Source organism: Zingiber officinale, chromosome 4B (assembly GCF_018446385.1).
Source record: "Zingiber officinale cultivar Zhangliang chromosome 4B, Zo_v1.1, whole genome shotgun sequence".
Taxonomy (NCBI): domain Eukaryota; kingdom Viridiplantae; phylum Streptophyta; class Magnoliopsida; order Zingiberales; family Zingiberaceae; genus Zingiber; species Zingiber officinale.
The window spans coordinates 32,549,125-32,561,810 of NC_055993.1; the positions used below are offsets into that span (position 1 = coordinate 32,549,125).

Here is a 12,686-nt window from a genome sequence, read left to right on the forward strand (position 1 = left end):
TTGTAAATGTTGTGAAATACTTGTTCTTGTTTTTTTTTAAGTGATCCAAGTATACAACTTTTACAATCCGGCTAATCCTAGAGGTGACCGATTTAATCTTACGAAAAATTTTTAACGGCCACCAAGATAAAATAAAAACACACAGATGATCCAGTGTCATAAAATTTTTCAAACTCCCTCCTGTTGAATACAGCAGCAACTGCCATTGCAGCAGCATCTGGACAACATAAAAGTTGTATGAAATATAATAAATTACCTTTGATTACAACACAAGTTATCTGTCCAAAATCCGATACAAAGTTACTCCAATTGAAACTGTATTACACATTTGAGTAATTTAGATAAAGCATACATTCAACATCTGAAAAATAATATATTGTGAAGAGAATCTGCAAGAACAGCAGCAGTTTTCAGTATGCTAAACAAGAATAACAATTTAGCCGAGTAATTTCCAATAAATTCTATATCACCAAATCCTTAACGGGATTACTATAGCTTGTGCCTTTGCTGCCGCGTATACTCCCAAAGTGCTATGGCGCCACTGACATGAACATTGAGTGACCTGATGATCCCCAGTTGTGGTATCTCAACACAGCCATCGAGTACATGGATAATATCAACAGGAATACCTTCCTTCTCGCGGCCTAAGACCAGAACCTGCCAATGAATGAGGTGCCGGACGATCACTAGTGTACAAGATTCCACTGAATTCGAGTAGGCTTTGAGCAAATTCTTGCTTACCGTTTTTGTCGGGAAGGAATACTGATCAAGGCGTGTGCTGTTTGCCGTCTGCTCAAGGCCCAAGATAGAAAAACCTTCTTTTCTTTTCTTTTCCAGGAAACCTTTGATATTGGAAATTGGAACCTCTATAATAGGTACCCATTTCTCAGCTGTCACACTGTGGGAGAAGCATTTGTTGAAGACTGGATTCTAAATGCAAGGAATTTACTCATGCATAAAACACATCCAAATCTAAGGAATCAACCCATGACAACAGTTTGGATGTTTCAATGATATATTTGGAACGGTTTCTTCTCTACGATGAATATATATTTTCTGGAACTTCAACAATGGAAACAAGCAACATAAAACCAAAAAAAATCAGATGTCATGTTCGCTAACAGTTTATAAACCAAATATGGCCTGTCTGATCAAGTAGCATGAATATAGTGACTTACCAGTTAAAAACTTAAAATAACATGTTTTCAAGACATGAGAAAGAGCTGATAATTGCACATATCCCTACTAATCTTACAAATATTGATAGGAACTTCAAAAAAAAAAAAAAAAAAAGCAGGCTAAATGAATTTTGCTGGATACCTTAAACAGAGATACGTCAAAATTTTAAATTATCTTGTTTTCTGATACCATTTTTTATTTTCTTTTCATTTATTAAAATTTTCATCAACTCATATTGTTCCTCAATAGGCATACTGAAAAGTTTGTTTCAACCACCTAACAAAAAGGATTTCAAACTAAGTGTGGATAAATGTTATCGAATCACAGTTTGCAAGTTCCAAGGAGAAAAGAATTTGATTTTCTGAAATAAAATTATAGAACTCAATCTGCATAAGTGAAGTTTAAACAACTGTAACCACCTTAGAAGGATGACAAAAGGAGAAAAAAGTAACCTGATAAGTTGGAATTGCTTGTCCTGCAAAATGCTAGCATCGGCAATAACCAAGCCAGCTGCTTTGAATATCTATCCCAAAAGAAATCCTTTCAAGTTTAATTCAAGAGAAACACTATGCAGCAAATAATAATTTACCTCACAAGTTCGTGCTAAGCCAGCAAGATTTGGTATACGGTCAATCAACGAAGCTACAAGAATAAACTGTTGTTTCTGTTGTCTTATCCTCTCCAAAGCTTGATTCCTAACTTGCAACACTGAGTCAAAAAGCTGGTCTTCCTTCTCAAGGTCTGAACAAATAGCATGGATCCTAAATGAGCTATGTTTACAATACCACTTTAATCAAAGATATAAAAGATGTTTCATTTCATGGATCTTATTACTACACAACGTGCTACCATCTTATAATTGTGGAGAAACTGCAACAAAAACTATCTAGGGATAAAAGAACTACTACAAGTTTTTTTATCCAAGTATCAGACTTCTATGTTTTCGACATGTAGATACATTATCTGTGACATCTAGCATAGGTAACCAAGAAGAAAACTACAATGCACATACAATTCTAGAGGGAATGTTGTGTATTGGTAAAACACCAACAACACTGACAATTGTGTCATTAATGGATTTAAGCATCTAAATTATTAAAATAAGACGCCATAGGAAACTAGGGTTTCCTACAGAAAAGATGTCTCTTTCAAGAAGAAGTTTACCCGAAAGTAATCTTGGAAACTCAACATCACTAGCCATGGCGATACTATCATCGTCAATAGAGGGCCTAACTTCCTTCTGCAGTGTGATTTTCCTTTGGAAATCCAAGTTAGTATCCTTCAACATTGCTTGTGGTTCTTTAGAACTGCCATCAGGTAATTCTGCCATGTCCTTGCACATATTTGTAGCATCAAAATGCTCATTCTTAATGATCATGGCATCCTTAGCCATGGAGAATCTAAGATCCTCTCTCACACCCTACATGTAGGGATGAAACATCAATAATTAACAATAAATATACAAGAGATCCAGATAACCAGTACTTACATTTAAAAAGTCCATTACTTTTTCCATCAGTGAAATAGGCACACATTCAAACTCAGATCCCTATGCAAGGAGGAAACAAACCTTTAAGAGTAAAGAACCCAGCTTCTATAGTGAAAAAAAGTATCCATGACACTACGTCATTTAAGACACATCTAGCTAATTGTATAACAGAAATTTGAACTTAGAGGGAACTAGGAACTTATAGAGTTGAATATATTTGACCTCTTTCTGGACATCAAACACACCAGAAGGGGTTGCAGATAACTTGGGATCAAAAGCATTAAGCAGGCCTTCCATTGATGCCCTTAACCTGAATGAAAACAAAGACAAATCATCAAGTGATAAGATAATGCATAAAAAGAGGTTGATGAGTGAGACATGTTCCAGAAAATTGTAGTCAATGCTTCATTATCTTGCTACATATTCCTACGTAGTAAAATAACCACTTGAAATCAATAATACTTCAGCTTTGAACACAGAAAAATAATGACATTAAAGCCTTTTATATCACAGAAGTAACCTATAAGAACAATAACCAAGTTTGGGTCATGCTTGGTAGATAGAGAAAAGCACTGCCATTAGAAGTGCCTTTTACTGTAAAATCAATTGATTAAATTCCAATAAAAAATTAGAAGTGCATTTTATGTACAACTCCATATGCTTCCTTCACACTGTTCATACACCACCTTCGTGCTATCGGCACACCACGTTTGCATTGCCAATAAAATTTTGCCTTTAGGACATCCATACAATTCCATATGTGGTGAAATTCAGATTGACCACAGAAAGACTCCCTCCTCCGCAACATTTGAGGTCACCTCATTATAATTCCAATGTCTCCAACCTAGTGGAATGTTTGATGGCAGTCAAAGGATCATCATTATATGACACAAATTTAATAGAACCAATTATCACCAATAATCCCAATTGGTGATCATGAGATATGAGGCCAAGGAGGGTGATTACCAACAAGATAGAAGAAAATTTTCTTCATTATGGGACAATAGGAGAATTATCAATAGCAGTGAGGAAAACTTATTCATATAAAGAGGATATCTCAAAGTTCTTTACAATTTGTTCATATTCACAGAGTTGCCCTGAAGACAAAGTCTAAGTATAGGCAATTTGATGAAAGAAAAAAACATAAATTTTGTTTGGGATCAACAAAAATCTAGATTAACTTTGAGGAATAATTTAGGGGAAAAGGCAACAACTCAGCCCATGGGAAGTTTTTGAGGTTAGGAGAGAAGAGAGCAGAAATAAGGTGATGTTGGGTACACCAACTCCAGCTATCAAAAAAAAACCCTGAGAATCTACAGAAGAAGAAAAACCCATATTGTGAACATTGTCACAAGCTTGGTCACAATAAGAAAACATATTGGAAGATTCATGGGAAACTTGCAAATTGAAAGCTCTCACGCTCACAAAACTAAAGCAACATCGCAATCAAAGAAGAAAATTTTGTACAAATTGAGTCTAACACTTTTGGTAAAGAACAACAAGAGATTTTAAAGCAATTGATCAAACAATTGCAGCAATTGTTCTACTCAAAAATTTCTCCAGGGTAAAAATTTTATAATTGCCCTAGGTATTATTAGAAAAGATAAATTGATTTAATGAATTGTAGATTCATGAGCTTCAAACACATGACTGGACAGAGAGACTAAAAAAATTTCAACACATGTCATGGGAAAATAACAAATTCCACCCATGACGAATAAACTCCACCATGGTAGGTCCTAAGCCCAGATAAAAGAGAAGGGTTGCGTTAGGTTATCAGCCAGCATAAAACATAGGCAAATGTTATGTACGGATCCATTAAACTATTGCACTAATGTTAAATTATTCCTCAAAAGAAGCATATTGTAGGGTCCAACTGCAAAGACCGTTATATATCCATGAGAAATTGGATGTAGTATTAAATATACAATATTTTTCACTCTAGATTAAATATGAATAGGTGCGTTTTAGATTTGGAATACAAAACATAGAAACGTTCATTGACAAAGCAATAAAGATAGTAGATACGATTATGAAGAAAAAAATTAATATTTTATGTTTATAGAAGACAAAATGAGTAGAGGAGAAGATAAAGATGATAAAGAATTCAAATTTTAAGTTATAGTATACAAGAAAAAATAAAATGAGAAATAGAGCAAATATTGTCGTAGATAAGTTGCTAAGGGATGAGGAGTAGTAGTTAGGAAAGGAGATAGGATTATAGATCTTAAGATAGTGGTAGTTAAAGAAACTATTAATGCAATTAGTATAAATGCACCTCAAGTAGAATCAGATGAAAACACAGGTTTGGAAAGGCCTAGATACAACAACCAATTCTTATCCCACTATGTGTAGTTGACTATATGGATTCTTCTACGGCATTAGGCTTTATCACCTACTATATCATGATTTATATTTAAATAAATTTTATCTTGTTTATTTTGTTAACCAAGTCTTTTTTAGTCTCCATCTTCCTCGTTTGATGTGCACATTTGTCATAATTTCATATCGTCTAACTGAAACATTTATTGTCTAAGTCTATGTTCGTACAATCTTAAACGTGTCTCTGTGAGTTTTCCCTCAATAGGTGTAACCTCGACTTTTTAATATTTTCATTATGATCCTGTCCATCCTTGTAAGTTCCCATATCCACTTTAATATTTTCATCTTGCAACTCTCGTCTTCTACTCATGTGTTTGAGTTATAGCACAACATTCAGCTTCATATAACATAACAGGCCAAATCGTCGGTTCATAAAACTTTCCTTTTAGTCTTAGAGGTATTTTATGATCATAAAGAACACCTGACGCTCTCCCCCATTTCAACCACTCGCTTGTTTTCTATGTGAGATATATCTCAAGTCCTTCATCATTTTGAAGAAATGATCCTAAATATTAAAAACTTTCAGTTATAGACAACTCGTCATCTCCTATCTTAGCAATTATTTATTACGTCTAATATTGCTAAACTTAAATTTCAGATATTCTGTCTTTTACTCTACTAAGCCTTAACCTATCAATTCTAGTGTTTCTCAATAAGACTCGAATTTAGCATTTATTCATTCACATGTTTTATCTACCAACGCAATATCATCTGTAAATATGCACAACCACAATACCGTATCTTAGATATGTTTATCCATGATTAGTGTAAAAATATAAGAACTTAGAGTTGATCCTTGATGTAACCCTATCTTTATAGAAAACATTTAGATTATCTATCTGGAGTCTTCACTTTTGTTATTATATCCACGTACACATCTTTAATTAGTTCAATATATATTATGCTAATAGCTTTTACTTGTTAGAATTCTTCATATAATTTCTCTAAAGGCTTTATCATAATCTTTTTCTAGGTCAACAAATACCATATGTAAGTCTTGCTTCTATTCCCGATACTTTTCAATTAGTTGTCTGAGAAAATGTATAACTTCTATTTTCGACCTTCGAGACATAAATCTAAATTAATTTTCGGTCATGTCTCCTTCCTAATCTTTTTTTCTTCCTTCCTAATCTTTTTTTCTTACTCTTTCCTAAAGTTGTATGCTATGACTCATTAATTTAATACACTATAATTCGTATAATTTTGTACGTCTAATTTGTCTTATATACCCTCCATCATTATTTTTATTTTTAATATCAGATTTAATAACATTATAAGTCATTCAATATCTTACTACCCTAAGCATTTTCACATCTCTATCAGAATATCATTCAGTCCAACTAATTTTCCATTGTGAATTCTATTTAAAACTTGTTTGACTTCTGAAGTTTGAATTCTATGATAAAAATTTAAGGGGGAAAGAGCATTTTCTAAGAAAACACAGAAAAATCATTTTCTGAAAAATGAGAAAATACGATTTTCTGGAAAATGAAATGAAAATGCAAACAAACCAAACACATCCTAAATTTTTATACTCATTTGACCTACTTAAATTAAGTTGGTCAACTAAACCTTCATTAAAAAATTAATGAAAATATCGCTTCCATCACTCTTTTATTTCCTCATCATTTAATAATACTCTTGTAACGACCTGGCCCTTTGGCCTTTTGGGCGGCCCTTGTGGCGGCCCACTGGCGGCCCCTTATGTCGTCGGCCCATTTGGCGACCTCTAATGTCGTCGACCGACGACCCTTGGCCGTGCCGTTACTCACTAGGACTTTCCACCCCTGTCAATGGATTTTTGCCTTCCCCAGGATTCGAACTCTAGACCTCCAGGCTTAGGTACTAGAGTTTATGAATCCTGGTAGCCAAGTGAGCGGCGCTCACCACCGTGGCACTGGGTGCCTCCGCTCTACGCACCACCAAGGCACTGGGTGCCTCCGTTTCCTGCACTGGGTGCGTCCGCTCTGCGCACCACCGTGGCACTGCACTGGGTGCCTCCGCTCGGAAGAGCGTCGCGCAGGGCTAAGGCATGGGTGCCTCGGTTACCAGGATTCATAAACTCTAGTACCTAAGCCTGGAGGTCTAGAGTTCGAATCTTGGAGGAGGCAAAAATCCATTGACCGGGGGTGGAAAGTCCTAGTGAGTAACGACACGGCCAAGGGTCGTCAGTCGGCGACATTAGAGGTCGCCAAATGGGCGGCGTAAGATGGGCCGCCCAGAGGGTCGTTCTGATAAAAGGCGGCGCTGCCGGGTTCATAAACTCTCTACTTGGTTTGAAAGTCTAGAGTTGAATCACGGGAAGGCAAAATCCGCGGCGGTGGAAAGACACAGTGAGTACACGGCCGGTCGGCGACCAGGGTCGCGAATGGGTCGGTCGTTCTGATAAAAGCGCCTTTTTGTTATAGCGACCGTTGGCGACCCGTTAGCGACCCTCGGGTGCGTCGGCCGTCGATCGTGCCGTTACTCACTGGGTCTTCCACCTTGGCCGATGGATTTTGCCTTCCACTCAGACCTCGGTAAGTAGTAGAGTTATGAATCTGGACACTTGGCTACCAGGATTCATAAACTCTACTACTTAGCTTGGAGGTCTAGAGTTCGAATCCTAGGGAAGACAAAAATCCACTGGCCAGAGTGGAAAGACCTAGTGAGTAACGGCACGACCGACGGTCGACGACCCGAGGGTCGCCAAATGGGCCGCCAAATGGGTCGGGTCGTTACAACTCTATTGCATTTATCTTTAAGACATTTTATTTGGATAAGATTTATTGTCTTCCTCCCTCTCACTTTAGCGATTTCTCCTTTTGTATCTAATTTTCAATATAAGTGTTCAAAAGTTTCATTCTTGGCTTCATACATTAATTTCTTAGCTTCTGTCTTGCTACTGTATACCTTTTTAAGTTTTCATCGCTTACAAGTGTATAATATCTTATAAGTTGTTCATTTTTTCTTCACTTTCTCTTATACTTTCTCATTTCAACATCAAGATTTTTTACTTAGTGGTGCATATCCCTTTGACTCACCGAGTACACTCTTGGCTATTATTTTCTACTTTAATATTATTTTATCCCATATTGTATTCGAGTCACCGTGTATTTCTCCTAATACTTATGCTCCTACCCTCTTATTAAATATGTTGTGTTTCCCATCTTTTAACTTTCACCACTTAATTGTATGAGTTGTGCATATTTTCATTTTATTGATATTACTTAAGGTGTATATCAAACACTACTAACCTACGTTGGGTAGTTAAGTTTTATCCAGGAATGACTTTGCAATCTTTACCACTTTTATCCTTCTTCATAACCATAAGAAAGTCAATTTACGATTTTTTATTCTCACTTTTGAACGTGACCAAGTGGTCTTCTATTTTCTTGAAAAATGTATTTTATAGTATAAGGTCATATGTTATTGCAAATCCAATATAATTTTTCCTTCATTTTTTGTTCCAAAGTCATAACTGGCATGCACCCTATCATATTCTCATTTTTAGTGCTACATACCCATTAAGATCTACTATTAAAATTATTTCGATTGATGGAATATTTTATAATACCTCATCTAAGTCGTCCCAAAATCTAAATTTAGTGTGCTTATCTAATCCTACCGAAAGTGCCAAAGGCCTATATGATATAAATTTTTTTTTTTGACAAACGAGATAATTTTAATAGGAAATCTATATAAGCATGTAGGAATAAGAAATAAGGAATATAATAGGATGGATAAGACCTATGATTTTAGAATATGAAATGAAGAAAAATATATATTAGATTTCACAATAACATATGAACTTATAATAGCTAATGTGTTTTTCAAGATGAGAGAACACCTAGTTATGTTAAAGTAGAAATACTAAGTCAAAATTTACTTGCATATTGATTCAGCTAGGATCGAGATAGGTTGATGGCGGGTGAAGAGTTTGGATAGTAAACGACACTTGCGAAACAACGAGTCGGCAACGATGAAGAGGTTGACTGCCCGATTGGGATTAGGATAACCTCCGAACTATTGATATCCTACTCAAAAGAAAAGTTAGAAGGGGGCCGAGGTGGTCCTCAGCAAGACCCCTTAAACGCTCAAGTCACTCGAAGACTTAGAGAAGAGAGTAACAAATATGTGAAATAGACAAGAATAATGTACCACCCCAAGCGTTTGTGGCATTAACTTATATAGAGGTGAAGATCAGTGAAAACTATTTTTCCTTTACCCAAAAGATGCCTCTCTTACATCTATGCTAAAGGGTGCATCCCTTGGTAATTAATACAACTGTTTCATAATAAATGCAACTGCCACATAATCATATAGTCCATGCCTTCGTAAAGACACTCAAGCTCTTAGTGTTCGAGCATGCTCAAGAGCTCAATCCACTCGAGCACTCGGCTGCTCAAGAGCGCAATCACTCAAGGGCTCAAGAACACAACCCACTCGGGCACTCAGGAATGCAACCCACTTGGTCGCTCAGGAGCACAATCATTTGGGTGCTCGGGAGTTCGACAACCTCAAACCATTCGAGCTCAGGCTCCCGTAGTACATCAACCCCTTTGGCAATTTGATAGATAAGCTGAGCATGATTACGTGACTGGTTCGAGATTAGGCCATGCAGGTGCATCACTTGGGTCAGGCTGAATACCGACGATATCACATATGATTAGGAAAAGAAAAAAAATTACAAAAATTACAAGGGCATCATTAGAGAAAACCTAGCTATCCAATATAGGTTAGTGGTGTTAGACACATGTTTCAAGGATAGTATAAGTAAAAGAAAAACATACATAACTCCTAAGATCAAGTGGTGAAAGTTAAAAAAATAAAAACCAAAGTATCTTTTAGAGAGGGTAGGAACACAATTATTAGGAGACATACATGGCAACTCAAATATAACATGGGGTAAAATAGCGTCAAATTAGCATGACTAAATAAAGAATTTTGATGGTGCAATGAGGAAATACAAGAGAGTAATGGAAAAAATAAACAACCTATAATAAATGTACACTTGCAAGAAAAAAGAAGTCACCCCAAAATAAAGGGAAAGAGATATTTATATAATAGTAAAGTGAGATAAAGTAAAATAACGGATCTTACTCAAATAAGATGCATTAAAAATAAATTTGATATGGTACTATTGAAGACTGAGAAATAAGGGAGCTGTGGAAAATTTAGGTGGCCAACTTAATCTACGAAATTTAAGTAGGCTAGAAAATTATGAAAATTTTAATTTTATCAGAGAATTCAAATTTTAAAAGTTAAAAAGCATTAAATGGGATGCAAAATGAAAAAACAATTGGACCGGATGATATTCCAATAATGATATAGAAGTTCTTAGAGAAGCAATATATTGAATGACTTAAAAAGTCATTCAACCTAATATTGAAAACAAAAAAATATTTGACCATTAGAGTGTAACTAGATCTCACCCAATGGAGTAGAAGAATCCATATAGTCGATCTCATCTAATGGGATAAGACTTGATTGTTATTGTTATTGTTATTGTATTGGAGGGAAACTATTCTAAGTAAGTTCTCTAGTCCCCTATATAAAAACAAAGGAGAATTATAAAATTATATTAATTAAAGGGGCATTAAGCTAATAAATTATATCATAAAATTTTGAGAAAGAGTGATAGAAAAAAGATTAAGAAGATCAAGATGACTGAAAATCAATTTGGATTCATGCTAGAAGTTATATATTTTAGATAATTTATTGAAAAATATTGGGAAGAGAAGAAAAATTTACATATGGTATTACCTAAAATCTCTTATAATAGAATTTTGAGAGAAATTATATGGAGAATTATAGAAAATAAAGATGTTATTATAATATATATTGCAATAATTAATGATATGTATGAATGATATAAATGAAGACTCTAGGCGGATTAACTAAAGTATTTCTTATAAAGATAGGGTTAAATCAAGGATAAATTTAACTTCATATCTTTGTATACTAGTTATGGATGAACTCACTAGACACATTCGAAACATGTTACCATAGTGTATATTGCTAAGCTTGAACCCTGACGAGAAACACTAGAAATAAAAGTTTTTCAGTTTAATAAAGTAAAGATAGAATATATAAAATTTAAGTTTAGTAGTAGTAGACACAGTAAGACAATTGTTAAAATAAATGATGACAGGTTGCTTGTAATTGAAAATTTTAAGTAACTAAGAATGAGTTTTCAAAAGAATGGAGCGGTTAAGATAGATGTTTTACATAAGATACAAGTAGGATTGTTGAAATGGAGGAGGTCATGTGTCCTTTGTAGCTTAAAAGGAAGCCTTACAAAATGACTATTAAACCTGTTATGTTATATGAAGTTGAATGTTGGGCTATGAAGTATACACACAAATAGAAGATAAGAGTCACAGGATAAGGATGTTAAGGTGAATGTGTGGACATATGAGGATGAAAAAAAAATAAGAATTGAGAATATTAGAAAAAAAAGTCTAGGTTTCACCTATTGAGGTAAACTTCAAAAGGTACGATTAAGCTACTACGGACATGTACATAGACTACAAATAAATGCCCCGGTTAAGCATGTGAGAAACAATGACAAATACACACATTAAGGAAGAAGAAGATTTAAATAGATGATAATATAGTAGAAGATAGAGCCTAGTGGCATACAAGCATCCATCTAACTAACATCACTTAGTGGGATAAAGATTTATTTTTGTTGTTGTTATGCCTTTTCTCAAAGAAATCAATAAAATTGAGTCATGGATTTAAAACACCTTCAATAATTATAGAGGAAACCATATCAATACATGAATTGGATTGTATAAATATTTTTGCAAAGTTTTATAGTGGGGCTTAACCTCTTGCAAAAAACATACAATGGCCTTTTAAACTTTTTTCATGATCTTCCATGTATGTCTTCATTTGCAATGTTAGAAGATTGAGATAAGATTTAAGCTCGAGGTGGTTGAGTTGATATTGGTGATACTAGAGATAGATTGAGAGTAGGCAGATCCAAACTAATTTAGTGTTTAGATGCTTCCTCCTAGAAATGAGAAGTTAGAATGGCAAATAGTTCATTTCAGGTAACATCCATGGATATAAAAACTTTTCAAGTGTACACACAAGTGCCATAAAATGAAGCTTTCCTTGGTGTTATTTATGAACACATGCAAATGAAAAAAAAAAGAAACAACCAAATACCTTAGGAACAAGATGGATAGGATAAGCTACACAATCTAGATAAAAATGGGGAAAGTATTTGAATCAACTTTTTGTCTCCAAGAATACAAAAAGAAGCTTAGTTGTTAGTTGATCAAAAAGTAATAGTAAGAATGGCTTTGCCCCAAAGATATTAGAGGCATTGTATTGGAATTGTGTTTCATCATTTTATGAGAGTGGGTCTTACTTTAGATTTCTCTTTCTCAAGCTATAACCAAGTAATACATGTACAGGACACCAAACATCCACATAAACTAAAGACTAGCATAATGAAAAGTTTTGCCAATACCGACCAAAATGGTTGACTCCAAGCTAAGGGTGAGCAGTCAATCCGCCAAACCGACCAACCCGCTTATACCGACCCAACCCGAACCGAAAAAAAATAATCCGCCGGATATAGGGCCGGATGTAGGGTCCTAATATTGCATTATCTGATCTAGTAGGGTCGGATAATTTTTTA

General features: G+C 34.9%; 1 protein-coding gene across 3 annotated transcripts in view; it reads right to left on the bottom strand.

Annotated features, from left to right (window-relative positions):
- Positions 1 to 218: 218 nt before the first annotated feature.
- LOC121974929 overlaps positions 219 to 12,686 on the bottom strand; it is a 113,571-nt gene continuing 101,103 nt past the window's right edge. For 2 of the 3 annotated variants that reach the window (XM_042526217.1, XM_042526216.1), the window contains exons 29-35: positions 2,891 to 2,978; positions 2,669 to 2,728; positions 2,344 to 2,599; positions 1,769 to 1,920; positions 1,632 to 1,702; positions 742 to 898; positions 219 to 657 (exon numbers count right to left, since the gene is read on the bottom strand). In XM_042526217.1, the coding sequence (XP_042382151.1) occupies positions 490 to 657; positions 742 to 898; positions 1,632 to 1,702; positions 1,769 to 1,920; positions 2,344 to 2,599; positions 2,669 to 2,728; positions 2,891 to 2,978 (952 nt within the window). In that variant the 3' untranslated portion in view covers positions 219 to 489. Of the gene's footprint in view, positions 658 to 741; positions 899 to 1,631; positions 1,703 to 1,768; positions 1,921 to 2,343; positions 2,600 to 2,668; positions 2,729 to 2,890; positions 2,979 to 12,686 lie in introns of those variants that run through there. The other variant, XR_006110154.1, reaches the window with a different exon arrangement.